General features: G+C 34.2%; 1 protein-coding gene across 1 annotated transcript; it reads left to right on the forward strand.

Moving 5' to 3' along the window:
- Window positions 1-11,159: 11,159 nt before the first annotated feature.
- Window positions 11,160-11,841, forward strand: LOC100811405 (uncharacterized). Its single transcript, XM_003535804.5, has one exon. It carries the CDS (start codon window positions 11,218-11,220, stop codon window positions 11,608-11,610), a length of 393 nt encoding a protein of 130 aa, XP_003535852.1. The 5' UTR covers window positions 11,160-11,217; the 3' UTR covers window positions 11,611-11,841.
- The last annotated feature ends 8,990 nt before the right edge of the window (window positions 11,842-20,831 follow it).

The raw sequence follows: 20,831 nt of genomic DNA on the forward strand, positions 1-20,831 counted from the left end.
GCAACCCGTGAGGGGGGTCTTTGAGGAAGACATCCCCAAACATCTTCAATAGTTCTTCCACAACTAGAGGAAAAGAACTATCAATAGAAGACAAACGGTAATCATGAGGAATTAGTAAATACATAGGTTGTCTAACTAGTATCGCTCTCTTCACCTCTTTTTCTCTCATGAACAAGCTTTGTATTTTTTTTTCTCTTGATTTTCATCTTATTTTATAATTTCATTCTTTTTTTTATCTCCACTATTTTCTTTCTTTTCTCTCCTTTCATGTTTTCCTCTCTTTTATCACTTTTTCTTTTCTCTCTTGTTCTCTTTTCACTATCATTTTTATTTGATCCTCACAAACCTTACCTGGAGAAAAAGGTTTAAGGGTAACCTTTTTCCCTTTATGTACAAATGAAAATTTGTTTGTGACACCATTATGGACGACATCCCTATCACACTGCCAAAGTCTTCCAAGTAAGAGATGGCTAGCCTCCATAGGGACAACATCAAACAGTATCTCATCGACATATTTTCCAATGGAGAAGCATATTAAAACTTGCCTATCTATAACTAGCTCCCTATTCTCACTCAACCATTGTAGTTTGTAAGGCCTAGGGAGAAGGGAAGTTTTCAAAGCAAGTTTTTCAACCAATCTCTAGCTAGCTAAATTGGTGCAACTACCCCCATCAATAATCAAAAAGCATATTTTCCCATAACCATGCACCTAGTATGAAAAATGTTCTCCCTTTGAGTTTCATCTCTATCCTCACACACATTACCCATTAACCTCATAACCATTAAAAGATCACCTTCTAGGGGTTATACATCACATTCATTTTCACTCTAATTAGAAGAGCTAGAAGAAGATGCACTAGTGATATCCTCATTACCCAACACAACCATAGTCCTTTTGTTAGGGCATTAGGAGGCAATATGACCATTTCCCAAACACTTAAAATATTTAATAGAATTCATTTTTGAAGAAGTAGAAGTAGGATTAGAATTATTTTTACCAAGGGCAACACCTTTTTCATGAGATTTGAATGAATATCCTTCCTCCTTCTTGAATGTCTCCTTATCCTTCCAAGTTAAAGATCCATAGAGGGACTTCTTGTATATTTGTTCCTCTTTAACTGCTGCTCCACCTTAATAGCTTGATGAATGAGATCCTCCAAAAAGGCATAGTGGTGTAACTCTACAATGTCTTGGATCTCCCTATTGAGATCATGCAAAAACCTTGCCATGGTGGCCTCTTGAGACTCCTCAATTTGAGCCCTAATCAAGGAAATCTCTATCTCTTTGTAGTACTCATCCACATTCATATTTCCTTGAGTTAGTCTTTGAAGCTTGTTGTGAAGGTCTCTCCTATAATAGAATATCACAAATCTCTCTCAAAACTCTCTTCATGTCTTGCCATGTATTAATCAAAAGCATTCTCATCCTCTCAACATCACTTTTCACTTGGTTCCGCCACACTAAGGCTTATCCCTCAAACTCCAGGGAGGCCAATTTGATCTTCTTCTCTTCATTGTAGTTGTAGCAAGCAAAGACTTGATTAACTTTCATCTCCCACTCAAGATACATTTCTGGATCATATGTCCCTTTAAAAGTAGGGATCTTTACCTTCACTCCCTCAATCACTTCCTCTCTTTGCCTATCTCTATATCTTTTATGATTTCTTCTCTCCCTATAACTTTCATTCCTTCTTCCTCCCTAACCCTCTTCATACCCCTTGACTTCTCCATGAAAAGAATTAGATGATTTGTCCTCTCTTCTTCGCTCTATATTTTCAATCATCACACTTAAAGTTTTACTACTCCTGTGTATTCTTCCCAAACTCTCCTCATTCTCCTTTCTCATTCTCTCCATCCTCTCTTCATTTTCATAACTCACTTTTCTCATTTGATCACCATGTTTAATCATCTCCACCATGAGCCTTGCGATTTTTTGAGATGGTGAAATAGCATCTCCACTTGTAGAAGTCACACCTACAAGAAAAGTTAGTGCACAAGTAATAAATAGAATAGGACCTCGCTACTCAAACTTAGTGTTTCACTCAAGTTCACTCATGTATCACTCTTTCAAGGCCTTTTGTTTTATAATATGCACTCTTGCCTTTTACCACTCTTGCTCCTCTTTAGTTTTTTAGCAGAACCTTCAAGCTCAAAATCAAGAAGTATTCAATGTAAAATATGTCACAAATCAAAACTCAACTTTAGAAGTCAAGAATAGAAATACTCTAAGACAAAACTAAGGAATTTAAAGACAAGCAAAAATAATGAAAGGAATACTCAAAAGGAATGCCAAGGAAGACAACAAACTAGAAGACTCCAGAATCAAGAAAAAGAAATGTTCAAGGATTTAACTATACTAGATGTAAATAACCAACAAGACATATTTTTTTATTTTTGAAATATAGGTATGTAAAAACGAGAAGGACTCTAATGCAAAACTCTTTTTTTGCCTTTTTTTATCTCTGCACTTTTTTTGGCACAAAATTCAAATTTGAGTATAAATATGTGATTGGATAGATCCAAATCTAGACTGTAACAAAATTTTGGCTCCAAATTTGAAAACTGGATTTCTTTCTTTCCTTTTTTTTGCAGGAATTTTGATACTATATATAAAAAAGAAGATAAAAAGATATTGATACTACATAGAGTTTAGAAAAGAAAGATAGACTCAAAGAAATAAAAAAAAGGAAGATGAAATAATAATATAGAGTTAAACAAAAGGGAAAAAACAAACAAAGGAAGAAACACACAAGAAGAAAGAAAACACAAAGGATAGATAAAACCTGATTTCAAGAATCGAAGCTCTGGTACTAATTGATGAAACCCTAATTTGTGAATCTAATTTTTAGCATCAACAAACCAAGGAATCTATTTGAGACTCTTTGAAATTGGGGAAAATAGAAAAGGAAAAAGCGGAATTAAAAAAGGAGATGGAAAGAACAACGCCACAATCTTGAAAGATTGATAAGTCGAGGATGATTTGCCACAAAGAATAGAATTCTTTGATAAGAATCTAAGATTTCACACAAGAACCAAGAGAGACACTCTCTTAACTATGTCAAATATGAAATTTCATCAAAAACTCCCAACAAAGTATTTAAGTAGTCTATTTATAACTCCTACTAATAACCCTAGAGTAGGCCTAAGGCCCAATAACTAATTTAATAATTAAAAGACTTAAAAAAATAACAATAAAAGGTCGCAGCCCATTACAAGTCCAAAAATAGGCTCAAAATACAATTAAAAATGAAAATAAATTTTATTCTAAAAATTGACTAAAATTTATGAGCATCGCTTCTTCTTTTCTTTCCTCCATGAGAGAATTTAGTCTCTTGTCAAACTCTTCTTGAAATCTCTTACTTCTTGCTCAAGTGATTGGTCCATCCATGTTGAGCCCACCTAAACCAAAATCTTCCTCCTTGGATAGTCCTCTATCAGGAAGTAACATAAAGTTACTTTTTCATGAGTCATACCTGCCTTTCTTTTTGTGTGAAAAACCTTTTTGATTTAGGCAAAGTTCAACTCAGAAGAAATCAAAAGAGCATTTTTGTCCATTGTCACTATCACAACAGAAAAACAATAGTGAAAAAACTAAAGTTTGTGGACCTTTTTTCGCTTTCGTATCAGAGCATGCCACATCAGACTTAATCCTCGATGGTGAAAAAAGCTACACCAAGATATCAGTGCTAAAATCCTCAGTGGTTACTTTTCTGAAGGCTATAAGAAGAGGATCAATGCAACGTTTGAAGCACGAAACAATATTACAAAGCATTTGAAAGAAAGTAGTAGAAATTCTCAATGGACGATACAATTGTATATTCTTAGAAAGAAACAACATTATGTTAGTTGAGCTTAATTTGTATTCAATACAAATTTTTGTTTGCGAAAGCCAGGAGCAACTTATTAATAAAAAATACTTTAGTGTTCTTAGATTCAGAAGAAGTCTACGAGCATGCCAGTAGTAGCCTAGAGAATACCAAGTGTAGTCAAAAGACGCTGGGAAGAATACTTGTTTATAATTACAAGTTGATTAGTGGAACCCTTTACTATTGTGGGAAGGAGAACTGGATGTAACTCAGATTGAGTGAACCAATATAAATTAAGTGTTTTTACTCCTCTTCTTAGCTTTACAATGGTATTCATTAAGCAACTGTTTGTTATATTTTACCAATGTTCTCAAAACTGAACCGATCATCGAACCAGTGAGGGTATTGTTTCAAGGGTCAATGGTTCAACCAGGGTCGAACCGATTTTAATAAAATATTTTAATATAATATCCTAGTAATATTGAACCAAAAATAACATAATGTGCATAAATTGATAATAATAAAAAGTAAATTTTACTTAAAAGTGTCATAAGCTAAAATATTTCTTTTTCTTTTTTTAAAACCAAAATGATGTCATTTGAAAGTTTTTTTTTTAAAAAAAAGTTTTAAGCAAAACCAATTAACCCACTGAGTTTACCGATTTTCGACCAGTTCAACGATTTTTAGTCGGTTTTATGATACACCAATTTTCAAGAAGAAATGGGCCAGACATGTGACTAGTTCCCGATCGAACCAGCCGGTCCAGTCCGATTTTCAAAATAGTGCATTTTACACACAAGTCTTTGATATTTTGTATTCATATAAAAACTGTTTTATTAAACAATTGACGACAGTTCCATCTATTTTATTAAAACTTGATTTTGTTAGTAGACAAAAGGTTCAAAATCTTTTATGTTGCGAAAAAGTTTATATTATATCTTACACATTATTCAATCCCCTCTTATAGTATGATTTATGTGATTTCAGTTGTACTACAAACTCGAGGATTAGATTGTGGATTAATAAGATTACAGTTGTTTTAGAATGAGTGAATGGTGACTTGGATTACAGTAACCTAAATCCCACGAGGAAAATGTCATCCTAGATAGACCAACTAGCCACAAATCTTGTTAATAAGAGACCCCCTTGAGTACCTCTAGAATAATATCAGTAGAGATGCCTAGGAACTGCAATCCAAAAGTAACTTAAGTGATGATGCATAAGAATTGTTGCGTAGAGGGAAACATAGTAGGTTACGCCTAGTGAAAGCCTATATGGGATGAATTCTCTAGTGTTGTCTATCTCTTAGGCATGACACCTAAGCTGCATGACACCTAAGCTATAAGACACCTTAATAATGGGTTCATTGTTTGTGTTTAAGGGTTAGGCTTATAACAAAGGAAGAGAATGGTTAAAGTTACCCAATATATAGCACAAGTGTAGAAGTTTAAGAAGTCTATAGAGACCTTATGAGTAAGATCACCCTAAGAAAAATGAAGAAAAAATTACCAAACCTATCATGGTTAAGGTTACACTTAAAGATTATTATTAAAGTAAGTTTGAACCATTAAGAGACACAGTTAGTGAAAAGTAGAATGACTATTGTATGTACCCACCTAGTAAGGGTGATGCTTAGAGGATCACCAACCCGGTTAGGGGTTGAAGTTGAGAGGAAAGCAATGGAACCCTTCCTTGTTAAACTTAGTCCAAAAACCTATTAGAGAAATGAAGTTGTAGAAGTTGAGTAGTAAATGGATAGAAGCCTCATTGGATCCACTCAAGGAAATGGTTACCAAAATAGTGTAAGTACAAATTGAAAACTTTGTGAATGAAAGTAGAAATTTCATAAATAGGACTAAAGTGGAGTCATAGGATCCATTGAAATAAGGTTTATTCTTACCAAATTTGGCAAGACCTGTTCAAGGTGGTGCTCCTTCGTGAGCCTTTCCACAAACTGTTATCGGGGGTACCTACAAATACACTTTGACACTCAAGTTAGAGGCATAGAGGTATGCAAGCAATAGTATATGAGTTGGAATCAAAATGCTTTACTTGAGTCTCGATGGTCTCTTATATAAGGAGAGATTGGATTATCTAATTTCAATCTTCTCCTTTTAGATAATGTAAATAAGGAAATATAAGGTAATTATCTTGTCTTTCCTCTGATTAAAGATACTTTCTGGTATTAGGATTATATTTTTATGTTATGACTAAGGATAACTTTTCCCTTTTACCTTATTTAAATATCCTAGATATTCGGGATTTAAGTAGTCGACTCAGCTGACCACCAAGTACAGGGGTCACCGAGTCTGAGTATAACATATGCCCCCAAGCTCTGAAGTTGGTTGTAAGAGCTTATAGAAGTTAAAAATTCTATTTTGAGCCAACTATTGGTGTCGGTCTTTGGATTTAGCCAAGTAACTCGATCTTTTGGTCTTTTTCACAACCAAAATTTTAGCCAAATTATTGTGGTATAAGTCGATTGCGTGTATCGGTCTTTACTTAAGTCGTTTGTGAATTTTGGTCTTTGAATTTAGCCAAGCAACTCAATTTTTTGATCTTTTTTACAGCCAAATTTTTAGCGAAGTTATTTGTGGTCTAAGCTAATAATGCGTAACAGTCTTTATTTAAGTTATATGCGAGTTTCGATCTTTGGATTTAACCAAGTAACTCGGTCTTTTGGTCTTTTTTTACAGCTAAAATTTTAGCCAAGTTATCTGTGGTCTAAACTGGCTACGCGTAGTGGTCTTTATTTAAGCTGTCTATGAGTTTCAATTTTTTGATTTAGCTAAGTAGCCAAACTTTTTGGTCTTTTTATTGCCAAAATTTTAGCCAATTTATCTATGGTCTAACCCGATTGCATGTAGCGGTTTTTTATTTAAGCTGTCTGTGAGTTTTGGTCTTTTGATCAATGAGTCAAACATAAGTTTAGTTTGATTGAATTTCTCAATAAACGAGTGTACCAGTGAAGTGTTGCTCCCCTTAGCGTTGTCGTGAATACTTAGCACATGATGGCATCGTCATTAGGTGGCAAATGCATCTACCTATTCATCTGGGTCTGAGAGTTTGTCGTATCTATCTATTGTCAGCATCTTCCACCCGGGTGGTAGGCGTGTCTCCATGATGCCATCGATGAAGGGATGGAGTTGATTCTCCACTCTATAGACCTACTAAGCGACTGAAGGAATTCGTTCCCTCCACACCGTATTGACTCCATCAGTCTCTGGTAGATGAGTCTGATGGTGCCGACTACCGATATCGAGTGCATGTTATTATCCTCTCGAATCTTCTGGTACTATTCTCTAAGGGTGACATTCTTCCTTTGGAGGTGTTGTCGTTGTTTTTTGCCATTGTGATGATGTTGTAGTCAAAGGAAAAGTTTTGCCTTGTTCTATGATAGGCGCCAAATATTCTTACTAGATTTGGCAAGACTTGTTCGCGGTGGTGCTCCTTCATGAGCCTCTCCACGAACTGTGGTAGGGGTACCTACAAAGACATTTCAACGCTCAAGTTAAAGGCGTAGAGGTATGCTAGTAATAATATGTGAGTTGGAATTAGAGTGTTTTACCTGAGTCTCGATGATCTCTTATATATAGAGAGATTGGATTATCTAATCTCAATCTTTTTCTTTCAGATAATGTAAATAGGGAAAGATAAGGTAATTATCTTATCTCTCCTCTAATAAAAGATACTTTTTGGTATTAGGATTATATCTTTATCTTATAACTAAGAGATAAAGCCTCACTCTTACCTTATTTAAATCTCCTAGATATTTAGGATTTGAGTAGCTGACTTGACGGACCACTGAATTTGAGTATAACAAGGTTCGATTTAGAAAATCTTTGTTAGACAAGTATCGATGGTTAAGGGCTAAGAAGTGATCAAAACCATAAGATAGTGAAGCCTAAGTTTTGAATGGTGAGGATTTGAGATAGGACATGTGCCTGCCATTGTGTACTATGGTAGATGTATAACGGGTAGGCAATATGGTCGTGATAGTCACCCACTTAGTTAAAGGGTTCTCAATCATTTTATTAGAAGTTTTCTTTGTTGTTGTTGAGAAGTTCTTTATTTAATTTTAATTCAATTAGGTGTCAATGAACAATAACTATGTAGTGTTATTCCTAAAAGATTTATCCTTAAATAACATACCCAAATTATTCGTGACTTGAGATTTTGCTAGATCCATTGCCACCATAGGAACTCGACGTTATAGGAAGAGTTAGGAAGATAACAAAGACCAATATGATGTTAGATACTGTACAACTAGCTTTTGTTAAGACGACCATTAAGAATTTAGGGAAATAGATGTGCATAGTTCAGTCTTAATTTTTTAGGACGAAAATTTTTTAAGCTAGAGTTGTAACACCCCAAATCATAAGCATTAGAGATAAGTCTTACGAAAACCTTTATGAAAATTATAAAATCATATTGCTTGTACTACCTTTATTAAGATTACACTTTTGCTAAGCTCATGGCTATTTTTAAGGGCCTAAGCTTAGCTTAGGAGATTGGAGCGAGGAGTATCTTCTGCTATTTTGATTCCATGTTTTCTCTTCACTTAATTGTGCATGGAGATCAAAGTTTGCATGTGTATGGATGGTTGATTTGCTCCATAAGGGAACTTTTGAAGTTGGAGTGGATGGTGGAGCTCAGACACACTCTTAAGGAGGGAATGCATGTGCTGACCTTTTTCGCAAAGAGAGAATTTTCTTATTTGATAGTGCTTTGAGTGACCTTAGTCTTTTCTTGAGGTTGATGCCAAAGAAGTGGTTAGTTAGTTTTTCTTTTGTTTACCTTTCATTACAAAAGAAAATCAAAATATTCAATGTGTGAATTGTTAAATTTAACATGTATTATTATCATGACATAATTAATAGATAATTTTATCCCTTAAACATATAATCATAAACAAAAATGAATCTAGGTGTATGTGTCTAGGAGCAGCCACCCCTATGATTTTAAGCCTCCTAATGTTTACAGTTAAGAAAAAGAAATTGTCCACCTCTGATATTTGGCAGCCCCCCCTGGATAGTTACCAACTTGATCGGGGCTGTCTTTTTGTGTATTTTAGTATTTCTAATAATCCCGTTCATATATTTATTGACACTTTTCTTTTACGTTGTATGTGGCCAAATGGGTGAATTACAATCCATTAACTCAACCTCTTTATTCGCACTCTTAGACACTATTTCTTATCTTGAATTTAATCTACTTATAATCAAATATTGAATGTTTTAGCAATAATTTGATCCTTAAAAAAACAATAATTTGATTCACCGTTTCAACAATCAAACCCATATAAAAGTCTTTTGTTGAAAGTTGAATTTACATATAAAGATTACATGTTTTGATTTTAATAAACGTCTATATCAAAGATTGGTTCATGCAATATTTGCTTTGGACTTGAATATTATATTTGACGTGTTATTCTAAAATAATTAAGTATTCTTTCAATCTCAAATTGGTGTAATTAAACTAAAAAATTGATGTTATTTTATCTTAACTTACTAAATTATTGTTTCCATGTTATTTGTATTTATGTCAATAATTATGTCTATCTTAGTTTAGTCCTTCTTAACTCAAATTTAAGTCCAGAGAAATGTTCTCCTGTTTGTATGTCTTTTTTATATATAAAATATAATTATATTTATTTACTTTCATGGGATATTTTATTTTTCATTAGGCTAAATTGTAAAGTATTATTAATAGTAGAAATTAATTATTGTTGATTCTACTTATCTTGAAAAAAAAATTTGCCCCCTAACATTCTTTCTGAATTCCGCCCCTAGTCATAAATTTTATCTATGACCCTACATATGAAAAAAAAAAAATAATTATTAGAGAGTTGAACCCTTTAAATAGATATCAATACTTAAGGATATTCCTTGATTTTTAACCATGGAATTCCTGATTCACCCAAAAATTATATATGGAAAGTTATTGAGTGGAATAACTATAAAAAAAATTACATTTGAAGAAATTTGATCCCCGTCCTTATATCATGTGATGATATTATTTTATCCACTTCAAACATCTATAAGATAACATATATACTATTTAACTGATAATCTTATATATCTTGAGCATTAATATATATATATATATTATGATTTTAATTATTGCCTACATATGGGCAGTTGCTTTCTACACCTTATAATTTGCTTAGTTAATTTTTTTAAAAAGAAGGATAATTATATTATTTCATTCAAAAGAATAGAGTCAATACATGAAGGACTTTGCTCAAAAGATTGCTGACAAGCAAAGGACTCAGATACTCTTACAAGGGAATGAGCAGCTGAGTTGACTTGTCTGCTTACAAACTGAACATAACAGTTTTCAAAAGAAGATAATTTTTTAACACATTTGCAAAGAATATCTCTAGTCTCATTATTCTGAAATTTCTTAGCCTTGATGCTATCAACGAGTTGCTTGCAATCTGTTTCGAGAATAAAACTGTTGATGTTTGCACTTTCCAAAATATATTTTGCTTACTTTATTAATCTTCTAGAAAAAAACTAGTCCAAAATATAATTTCATGGGTACAAGAAACAATTATAGGAGGCACATGAAGCAACTACTATACATATGGCCGAAAATGCCCAGGTGCATCCGGCACTAATCATGAAAAAGATAGAAATATTCCTTACTGATCAAGTTGATCCGTAAGTTGATTTTTAAGACTTACGGATCAAGTTGATCTGTACAAGACTCTAGTCCATAAGGGGAGAAATTAGTAGGGACAGTGTTGTCATTTTCAAAGAATGTTGGATATACTAATAATAATGCTGGGTGCACCTAGCAACATTCTAGTCTATATATACCCGATTTACCCGATTTGGTTCAAATAAGATCCAAAACTTAAGAAATTGATAATGTGTAAGATCATATGTTAAAAATATAATTTTTACAAAATAATTTAAAATAATGATTTATGTAAGTCTTAAATATGTGACTTTTGTGTTATTAAGATGAAATTCTAATCAATTGAACTAATAAGTCAATTATATTAAAAAATAATTAATAACACTATATATAATACTAATATTTTTAATATATATTTAATATATATATATATATATATATAAGTTTATATAATAAATTTTATAATAATTAATTTTGATTTAATAATGTATTTTTTTACATATATAAATTTTATAAGTTTAATAAAAATTTATATATAAAAAAGCACATCATTAAATCAAAATTTACTATTATAAAATTTATTATGTAAAAAAATATACATTAAAAATTTTAATATTATATTTAATGATATTAATTATTTTTTTAACATAATTAGTAAAGTCACAAATTCAATGGGGTATTAATATTAAATTTTAGCTAAAATCGCTGTTTGAGGTCTCACTCTCATTCCCGAGAGATAAAAAACAGAAAAATCAAAGTCATCATCGATGCCGCCTCCCACGCCCCTGAGCAGCGCCTCCGCCGCGCTCCGTCGGCGGCTGCAGCAGTCCCTCCGCACCCGCGGCGGCGCGGAGTCCGGGCCGAGCCGGTGGACGAGCCCGGGCCACGAAGAAAGGCCCAAGGGTTACCTCTTCAACCGGACGCCTCCGCCCCCGGGCCAGGCCCGCAAGTGGGAGGACTGGGAGCTCCCCTGCTACGTCACCAGCTTCCTCACCATCGTCATCCTCGGCGTGGGCCTCAACGCCAAGCCCGATCTCACCATCGAAACCTGGGCCCACGAAAAAGCCCTTGAACGCCTCAAGATCGAGAACTCCCTCGCTGCCGCTGCTACAACTAATAACAACAACGACGAGTCATCCTCCTCCGACGAATCGGACTGAGTCGACTCGGATCCCTCCAAGTTAGGTTTTGTTAAAGTGAAAAGAAAATAGGTTTCTTCGCTGTAATAAGGGTATAACAACTCTTTGAATTTGAACTCCTTGGTTACACTTAATTATTTTTCTTGTGTTTTGAATTTTGCATTGTGATGATGATGATGATGAGATTGTCGACTCGCTTGTTATTGTTGTTATTGACTCTTTCTTGAATGTGGATAAAGCTTTCCTGCGTTACCTTGCGATTTTTTTTTTTTTTTTATGTTTTGTTATTTAATGTTGGTTTAGGTGAATGATGTGTGTTGTTGTTGTTGTTATCTGAATTTTGCTGTGATCGGGGAGGGTGCAATAGTTGAATTGAACGTAGAATTTGTCTTGATTTTTCAATGTGGATTCGCGAAATTGAAATGGATCCGTTTCACTGTAGATTCTAGTGTGGAAAGTTAGCATTGTATCATTTGAAATTTTTTAATGAGTGCGTGAATTGGAATTTGTTAATTGACTGTGTTTGATTCTCTATTTGAAAGTTATGGGAGTGGAAGTGGTTTAGCAGGTAGCTGTAGCCTGTGTTGATTGAAAGCTTAAACTAGTGTTGCATAACACTGAGAGAACCTACCATTTTTTTTATAGTTCAAATTGAAATGTTGTAGTTGTCTAATTATTGGCATGGGATATATAGATACATTTTGATGAATAGGTTCAACAAGAACTTTAAATTAGAGGTTGGCACTGGCACCAATTAGTAGTAGTTTATGCTTTTTGTATACTAGGATTTCATTATGCTTTATAAGGTTTGGGTGTGATTCCACTGCATGCCTAGCCTTGTTTTTTTTAATGGATTTAGCTTCTCTAAAGTAAGCAAGTGTGTGAAATGAGAAAGGAAGAGTGGATTTACCCAGTGTTGTTAAATGGTTGCACCGTGGCAGAATGGCGTGGCAGATTTTTTGCCAACCGCCATAGGCAATTTGTGAAAGGGAGGTCTGATGCAGTGGTTCCATAGGCTGCAATGAGATGCTTAGATGGGGGAATACTGGTCTTCCACCATATTCCGCAGTCTTCTATTAATAATACTTGATTTACCTTTGAAAAGTATCTTGTAATCTTAACTATAAATCAATAGCAGATACACCCTTTTCTTACTGTTAAAAATATAGGACTACATTGCTGAAAGATTTGAGATAAACAAGACAATAGAGAAGTGCTAAGTATTTTTCTCAGTCACTGCTTATACATATATATAGTACAGAGAAAGAGAGAGAGGGGGCTGCCTTTGGATAAGGATTAGATACTCAGCTTCCCACACACTCAACATGACAACACATAAAGCTTAATACACACTCAACCTCACACACACTCAAAACAGCCTTTTACCTACACAGCTGTCTACACAATACAGCTGTCTACAATATATATTTAACACTCCCCCTCAAGCTAGAGCATATAAATTAAATGCTCCAAACTTGGAACATGAGCTGAAGCATAAGAAAGATTCTTCTTCTAAGTTAGATGCTGCGGTGAAGCTTGATTGCTTGATTGAAACCCATGACTGAAACTCAGTTGACTGCCAAACTGGAAAGGGCTCCCTCCTGATGTAGTTGATGCTTCCAAATACAAAACTTGATTGAACTGGGGCAGGTTGCTGACTTGTGTGGAGGTAGAGGCTGCTGCTGCTGGAGTGAATGAATTGAGGAGTTGATGCACTGGTGGTTAATTAAAACATTGAGGGAGAACTGGCAGAAGTAACAGACGCAGTGGATGACGATGATGTACTAAATGTGGAACCAAATGCAGACTTGGTGGGCTGCCAACTAAAGTAGAACTTGGACCACATTGGAGCTAACAGATTAGACCGGCGAAGAGGGAGCAGAGGTGCCAAGTTCAAAAGATGTGGCAGGACTTGAAGAAGGAAACAACGAATTCCCAGAAACAAAAGCTGCACTTGCTGCAGGGCTAGACTTCAAAGTGATTAGTACTGATTAGGAGACAACACACTCCCCCTCACGAGATGGAAGGTGGAGTCAACACTTCCAGCTTGGGATGAACAATATAAGTAGAAAAATAGACAATGAAACATGCCAGAAATACGTTGGCAGCAGATTTAAAATGACTGAAAAACATTCAAAGACAATTGGAATATGCTGAACCATTAAGCAGAAGCCACAACACAATGCTTAACCACTTAACAGAAGCAAACACACTTAATCACCTAAAAGGTAGAAGCAAACCAAAGCTTAACCATCAAGAGCAAAAGCTAAACATGGTGCTTAACCACTCAAGACAGAAGCAAAACACAATTTTTGAATGCTTAACCACCATGGATAGAAACTTAATGACCTTTTTTTTTTAATAGTAGAGGTTCTTGACCAGATTGAACCCTAGGAACAGCAATTGCTTCAAGGACAAAGACAAGGAAGCAGTTTCTGGACAACAGGATCAACAAATGACCTAAAATAGGGTTCTTGACCAGATCGAACCCTGGAGACAACAATATTAAACAGCAGACCACACAACAGATGAATAGAAGGACAGGAGACAATGGAGCTGCACAACAAAGGGTTAAGAGAGACAAATGAGGAGGGAATAACCTCAAACACCTTGCAAGCATGGTAGAAACTCCAAATCCAAACTAAACAAACTCAAATTTTCCTTCAAAGAGGAATATACACAAAAACCTTGTGAGCACTTCTGGCCAAACTAAAAGAAAACTTAAAAACAGTAGCATCCCTACCAATCTTTCTTCAAAAGTCCAATGGAGGATGTCCAAGAAACAGAAAGAACAGGGCCTGAAGTTGACATTTTTCAGAACTAGAACATAATGGAACTTGGAAGGCAGCTGGAAGGGGAGCTTTGACAACATTTAAAACCATACCAAACTGAGCAACTGCTTTTGAGGAAGCCAAAGCAATGGGTACCCTCTGGCTTGGTAACAATGTTATTGTTTATAACACAAGAGAGAGCCAAGAAACCAGGCGGGGCCTTAAACAGGACCAGAACACGCCATAGTTCTGTAGACAAAGAAGAAGGGCCAAAAGGAGAGGTTTGAGCGGCTAACGACGGTGGCTGACAATGGTAGACGGCAAGAAGCAGCAGAGACAGTGGAACAGTGGCTGACAGCAGAGAAGGAGAATGCAGGATTAGTAGAGGCCATTTCTGATCAAGGAGACAAAGCCCTAACGGAGAAGGAGAAGGGAACGCAAGGGCTGAAATGATCAAGCTGTCAATACCAGAAAACAGGGACTGAAATGTGCCCAGAAGGACACGACAAAATTGTTAAAACTGGGTACACAGGGCCTGAAGAAGCCATTTCTGACCAAAGAAATGAAACCCTAATAGAGAAAAAGGAGGGAACACGAGGCTGACATGTTCCAGGAGGTCCAAACCAAAAACCAAGGGCTGGCCGACGAAGCGACGGGAGGTGGTCCAGCGAGGTTCCGAGGGCGGGAAGGCGGCACGTGGCCTTCACGCGCCAGAAACGAGGCGCTGCTGTGGTGGCGCGTGGCTGCGCTGCTGGTCACGCGACTTGCAGGGGTGGGTCGTGCTCCTCGAGGCGCACCCAACCCTGGTTTTGCCGAAAAATTTGACGGTGGGGACGGCGGCGGCGAATGGAGACAGTCAGAACGGGATTGTACCCGCTCTAATACATGTTAAAAATATAGGACTAAATTGCTGAAAGATTTGAGATAAACAAGACAATAGAGAAGTGCTAAGTATTTTTCTCAGTCACTGCATATACATACATATAGTACAGAGAAAGAGAGAGAGGGGGAAAGCTGCCTTTGGATAAGGATTAGATACTCAGCTTCCCACACACTCAACATGACAACACATAAAGCTTAATACACACTCAATCTCACCACACACTCAAAACAGCCTTTTACCTACACAGCTGTCTACACAATACAGTTGTCTACAATATATATTTAACACTTACTATACACATTTATTCACTTTAGAGGAGGCAATCCTAATTTCTATTTCTTTGCTGCTGATGTTTCAGTCTGGATCTATTATAATTTGATACTACCAAGCAGTTTGTAGATTGCAAAAGTTCACTTATATGTGAGGGCCAAAACTTCCTACACCCCAAAAAAATACCGAACACCCCCTTTCATTCTGGAAAGTGTAATCCGGAAAGAAGGTTTTACACCATAGTAAACTATACTACTATAGTTGAAATGCTGTATGCTTTACTCCACACTAGTTTATGATGATTAATTCTTTAGATGGAGGGACCAAATTAGTCTCCTGTGTATAAAACTATAAAAGCACTCCACTTTATCATCTTTGAAACTTCCATAGGGTAAGTTTGGTACTGGTGATTCTGGCATTTCTTTGGAATGTGATTAATTAGTGGGTTACTGAGGTAGAATAGCGCATATATCAAAATTTTAATTAGGTCCAAATTTTATCTGAATTCATCACCTCATCCTACTTGCCTGAACCAGTTCCAGCTTTTATCAATATTGCTTTGTTAATTTAGCTTGATCTGATCACTGAGTATACCTTTACAAAAAGGGAGGATATAGGCAGGTTCAATTTACCAAAAACTTCTCGAGTATAAGATGTGACCATCTTTTTTTAGAGTAATGATATATGGACACTTATATATCACCAACACATATTTGACAACCTCTCTTTCTCTTTATCTATCTGTTCCTATCAAATCATATCACCTATCATACTTACACTTTCTCTCAATGCGTCAAATATGTATTTGTGATATATAGGTTTGTCCATTTCGTAGGTGATCTATTTTTAACAACTAAATTCATCATGCATGATATTCAATTTTCTGATCAGTTGTTTCATTAAGAAAGTTTTTAGTGTGTTCATGTTAGGTGGAGCTAACTGTTAAGCTGTTATATGCATTTTTTTCTCCTGAGTAAGCTGTTATATTTTAATTTAAGTTCATATGTAATGGCTAAAAGTGATTGGAATTGCCAGGCCATATTATATCAACTGGTCTAAACTATTTCAAATTGTTACATTGATAAAAAAAAAAAGAGAACCAAACAAACTGTCAACTGAATAAATAAATAATAAAATTAAAGTGTTATGTTTTATTCAGTTAAGTTCATTTTTGGTTTATATGCTTAAAATAGAACCAAATTGAATAGAATTGTAAAAATACTAAATTTATATTAATTTTTCTATTATATTCTCAAGTAAATGTTAATATAGAAGTTGTTACATTGTTAAATTTATTATAAACATGTATATGTAATTTTACAAAACTCGAGGATATTTTGACTTGTAATTCAGACCAAGTTGTGACTTAAGATTTAATATTTTTAAAAAGCTTTTTTTAATATTTATTTGTTTTTTTATTTAATAAGTGTTGTGCTTTGAATATTAACTTAGAACTTTATTCCTATTCTAGTTTTTAAAATTTAATTTATATTGAAAAAAGAATAAAAGAATTGTTCCTTAAAAAAACAATGCAAAAATTGATGTGGAAATATGTATTAAGATGTGGAAAAGAAAACGTCTGTACATCATCAATCAAAAGCTGGAAAAAAGAGTCTTCCTTTGTAGCTTTCCTCCATGCCTGAAGACAATATGTGGCAAATTTTCCTAGATGGGGTACTTTTATAAACTAATTCTCCATCTGGATAGTTTTCAAACTATTTTCGCGAGGGGGTTGTTTTCTACGTAAAATGCATGCATGTGACACGCAAACCGCCAGTGGAACTGGCGAGTTTGGTGTTTTCGAAGGAACCGCTAGTGCCAATGGCGATATCGGCATGCAAGGGGAACCGTCGGTCAAACTGGCGAGTTCCAAGTTGCAGAAGTCAGACTGCTTTTTTCAGGTGGTAGGCTCGCTTTTCAGTGGTAGGGTCGCTTTATCAGAGATGGCAGGCCAAAGGGAAGTTGCAACTGCCATTGGAGAGTTAAGGGCAAGTTGCAACTCCCATTGGCGAGTTAGGACAGAAGAAATAACCATTTCTGATGGCGATTTAAGGTCTTTATATACACGAAAAATGTTTCAAAGTTATTGTGTGTTCACAAGTAGATTTGAGTTTTCAAAACTGAGTGTTTAGGGTTTAAATTTATCCGCATAAGGTTTCAAATTTGCTTCTTGAGGCTTCAATATCTGAATTAGGTTCGTAGTTTCCAAATTAATAATTTGTATTATAATTTTTTTAAGTAATTTTTTATAGCTGTTTGAATGTATAGTTTTTATTAATTTTTTAATTAAATTAGTTTTATATTTTATTTCGTAGTTTCCAGTAAAATAATTTGTATTATAATTTTTTTAAGTAATTTTTTGTAGCAGTTTGAATGTATAGTTTTTATGAAATTTTTAATTAAATTAGTTTTATATTTTATATGGTTGTTTGTGTATATAAAATAGAAAAAATTTGTCATCAAATTTTTAATTAAATTACTTCAGTGTTGGTGTGTGTTCAAAATTAGATTTAAGCTTTCAAAAACTGAGTGTTCTTGAGATTTAAATTTGTCCGCATAAGGTTTGAAATTTGCTTCTTGAGACTTAAATTTCTGAATGAGGTTCGTAATTTTCAGTCAAATAATTTGTATTATAAAATATTTTTTAAGTAATTTTTTAGAGCAGTTTGAATTTATAGTTTTTAATAATTTTTAATTAAATTAATTTTATATTTTATATGCTTGTTTCTGTGTATAAAATAGAAGAAATTTGTCATGATATTTATTTAAAGAAAATATTTGAGTCCCGAAAAAAATTGGTAAATATGAAATTCTTAGTATATTTTTAATTAGATTAGGTTAATGTTTATACTTTGTTAGTGTGTTAAAAATTGATCAAGTGTATTGTCAAAAGTGTGTGAAAGTAAAAAAATTTGTAACATCATAATTATTTGAAGTAAGTATTTTGAGTGTGGAAATTTATTTTAATATAAAGTTATAGTAATTTTTTAATTAGATAAGGTTGATGTTCATGATTTGTTGGTGTGTTAAAAATTTATGAGCATTCAACTTGAACGGTATTTAAAATTAATTTTTTTTCCATTATATTTATTTGAAGTACGTATGTTGAAGATATTATTGTGAAAATGAATTATTTATAAATAATACTAACTTTGTTTATGGTTTATTTGGGCTTTAAAATTACTACCTTGGAATCGTTTATTTTTTTAAGTGTTTACCATCAAAAATATTTAAAGTTAATAATTTTTTTATAGAATAAAGTTTTAATGTCAAATTGTGTTAAAGAGACTTTTTGTGATTACATTTTACTATTTTGAATTTATTATGATTAATTAATTAAAATATTGTTTTTGTAAGTACACGATGAATTCGGTTATAACAGTGTTGTATTTCAATGGAAGGGTATATGAAGATAATGATGGTGTAATATTTGAAGGCAGTAAAAAAACGATTCAGATTAAACGTGGAATTAGTTTCAATGCTTTGAAGTAAAAAAAATTGGAGACAACGTAAAGTTACAAAATAATGAAATTATTTCTGCTATCAGTTGTAGATTTTTAATGTCAGGAAAATATATTGCCTTGCAAATTTGTGATTACGAAGACGTTGAAACGATGCTGGAAAGTTTTAAACAACAACAACAAATGTCAGTTCTAGAATTGTACATAGAAAAGGATGTGACTGGTGGTTCAATGTTTCATTCTGCAAATTCGCTTACATCATGTGGAAATTATTTATCTAATGATGAGACACAACCGCCAACAAATATGAGCAATTTACATGTTGACGAAGATGATAATGATGATCATGATGATGATTATCTTGTGTCTAACTTATACGTTGAAGAATTTTTAGACGAAGATGACAGTGTTGACGGTATATCTGATACAGACAATGAAGTCACCGACATGATTCAACTAGTAAGAATTGTTCACCCAGTAGAAAGTATAATTTCCTCTTAAAAAATACGCCAATACATTTATTATTTGACAATTGTATTTAATGCTAAATAAATATGATTTGAATTTTTTTTTGGACTATAAGGTGTACAAGGAATTCAAAATCCATTTTGGAATGATGTTTTGCATTATAATAATATCAACTGGAGTCATCCTAATGAGGAGGACATTTGTGGTTTGGAGATGTCATCCAGTTTTAATGTTGGCCAAGAATTATATGTTGGCATGGATTTTGATAGTAAAGATGCGGTCATGAATGCAGTCAAACAATATGTTATGAAGGTGCATCAAAGTTTCAAAGTGGTTGAAAGCAAATGGGACAAGTATGTCGTTTGTTGCTTGAATAAAAATGCATATTGTCCTTGCCCTTTTTATATGAGGGCAATTCTATCTAAAAAAACTGATTCATGAAAAGTCACTCAATGGGTGGACCACACACATGTCTCAATATGACCATGACCCAAGATCACGAGAAGCTTGATTCAGATTTAATTGCCACTTGTGTAGTAGGTACGTATTTTATGTTCATATTATGTTATTGTTTAGCCTTAATTGTCATTTAAATTTTGTTATTATATTGACAGGCATGATCAGAGAAGATCCATCAATAAAAATTTCATTGATTCAAGAGAGGATTAACAGTGAATTTGCGTACAAGGTGTCGTACAAAAAAGCTTGGTTGGCGAAACAGAAAGCCATTGCAATTGAATATGGCGATTGGGATGAGTCATATGCGAAACTTTCGTCGTGGCTAACACACATGCAAAATCATTCTCCTGGATCATATTTTCAAATACTACATGACGATTTTATCGTTAGGAATACGGTTGTCGCGAACACCGTCAGTTTCATAGAGTTTTTTGAACTTTTGGCCAATGTAAAGAGGCTTTCAAGTACTGTAAGCCAATCATACAAGTTGATGACACACATTTGTACGACAAATACCGTGGGACCCTCTTAATGGTCACATCACAATATGGAAATGGTGGTGTCCTTCCTCTAGCATTCGCGGTGGTCGAAGGTGAGACGTTGACAGTGTGGTCATGGTTTTTGGCACACTTGCGTGAACACGTCGTAGATAAAAATGGTATTTGTCTGATATCTGATCGACACACAAGTATAAAGTCCGTTGTCGCTAACGAAGCACTTGGTTGACAACCTCTCCACGGTTATCATGTCTACTGCGTGCGACACATAGCAAGCAACTTCAATCAGAAATTCAATAATGCTAAACAAAAAGAAATGTTAAAGAAATTGGGTAAGATTTCATATTTGATGGTCACGTTTATTTAACTTTCATATATAGTTAAAATTGTTATTAATAACTAATTTTATGCAGCCTACACTCCTTGCAAGCAC

This window comes from Glycine max, chromosome 10 (genome assembly GCF_000004515.6).
Source record: "Glycine max cultivar Williams 82 chromosome 10, Glycine_max_v4.0, whole genome shotgun sequence".
NCBI classification, from domain to species: domain Eukaryota; kingdom Viridiplantae; phylum Streptophyta; class Magnoliopsida; order Fabales; family Fabaceae; genus Glycine; species Glycine max.

Coding starts and splice junctions, on each gene's coding strand:
- LOC100811405 (XM_003535804.5), top strand. CDS start 11,218: ATGCCGCCTCCCACGCCCCTGAGCAGCGCCTCCGCCGCGCTCCGTCGG.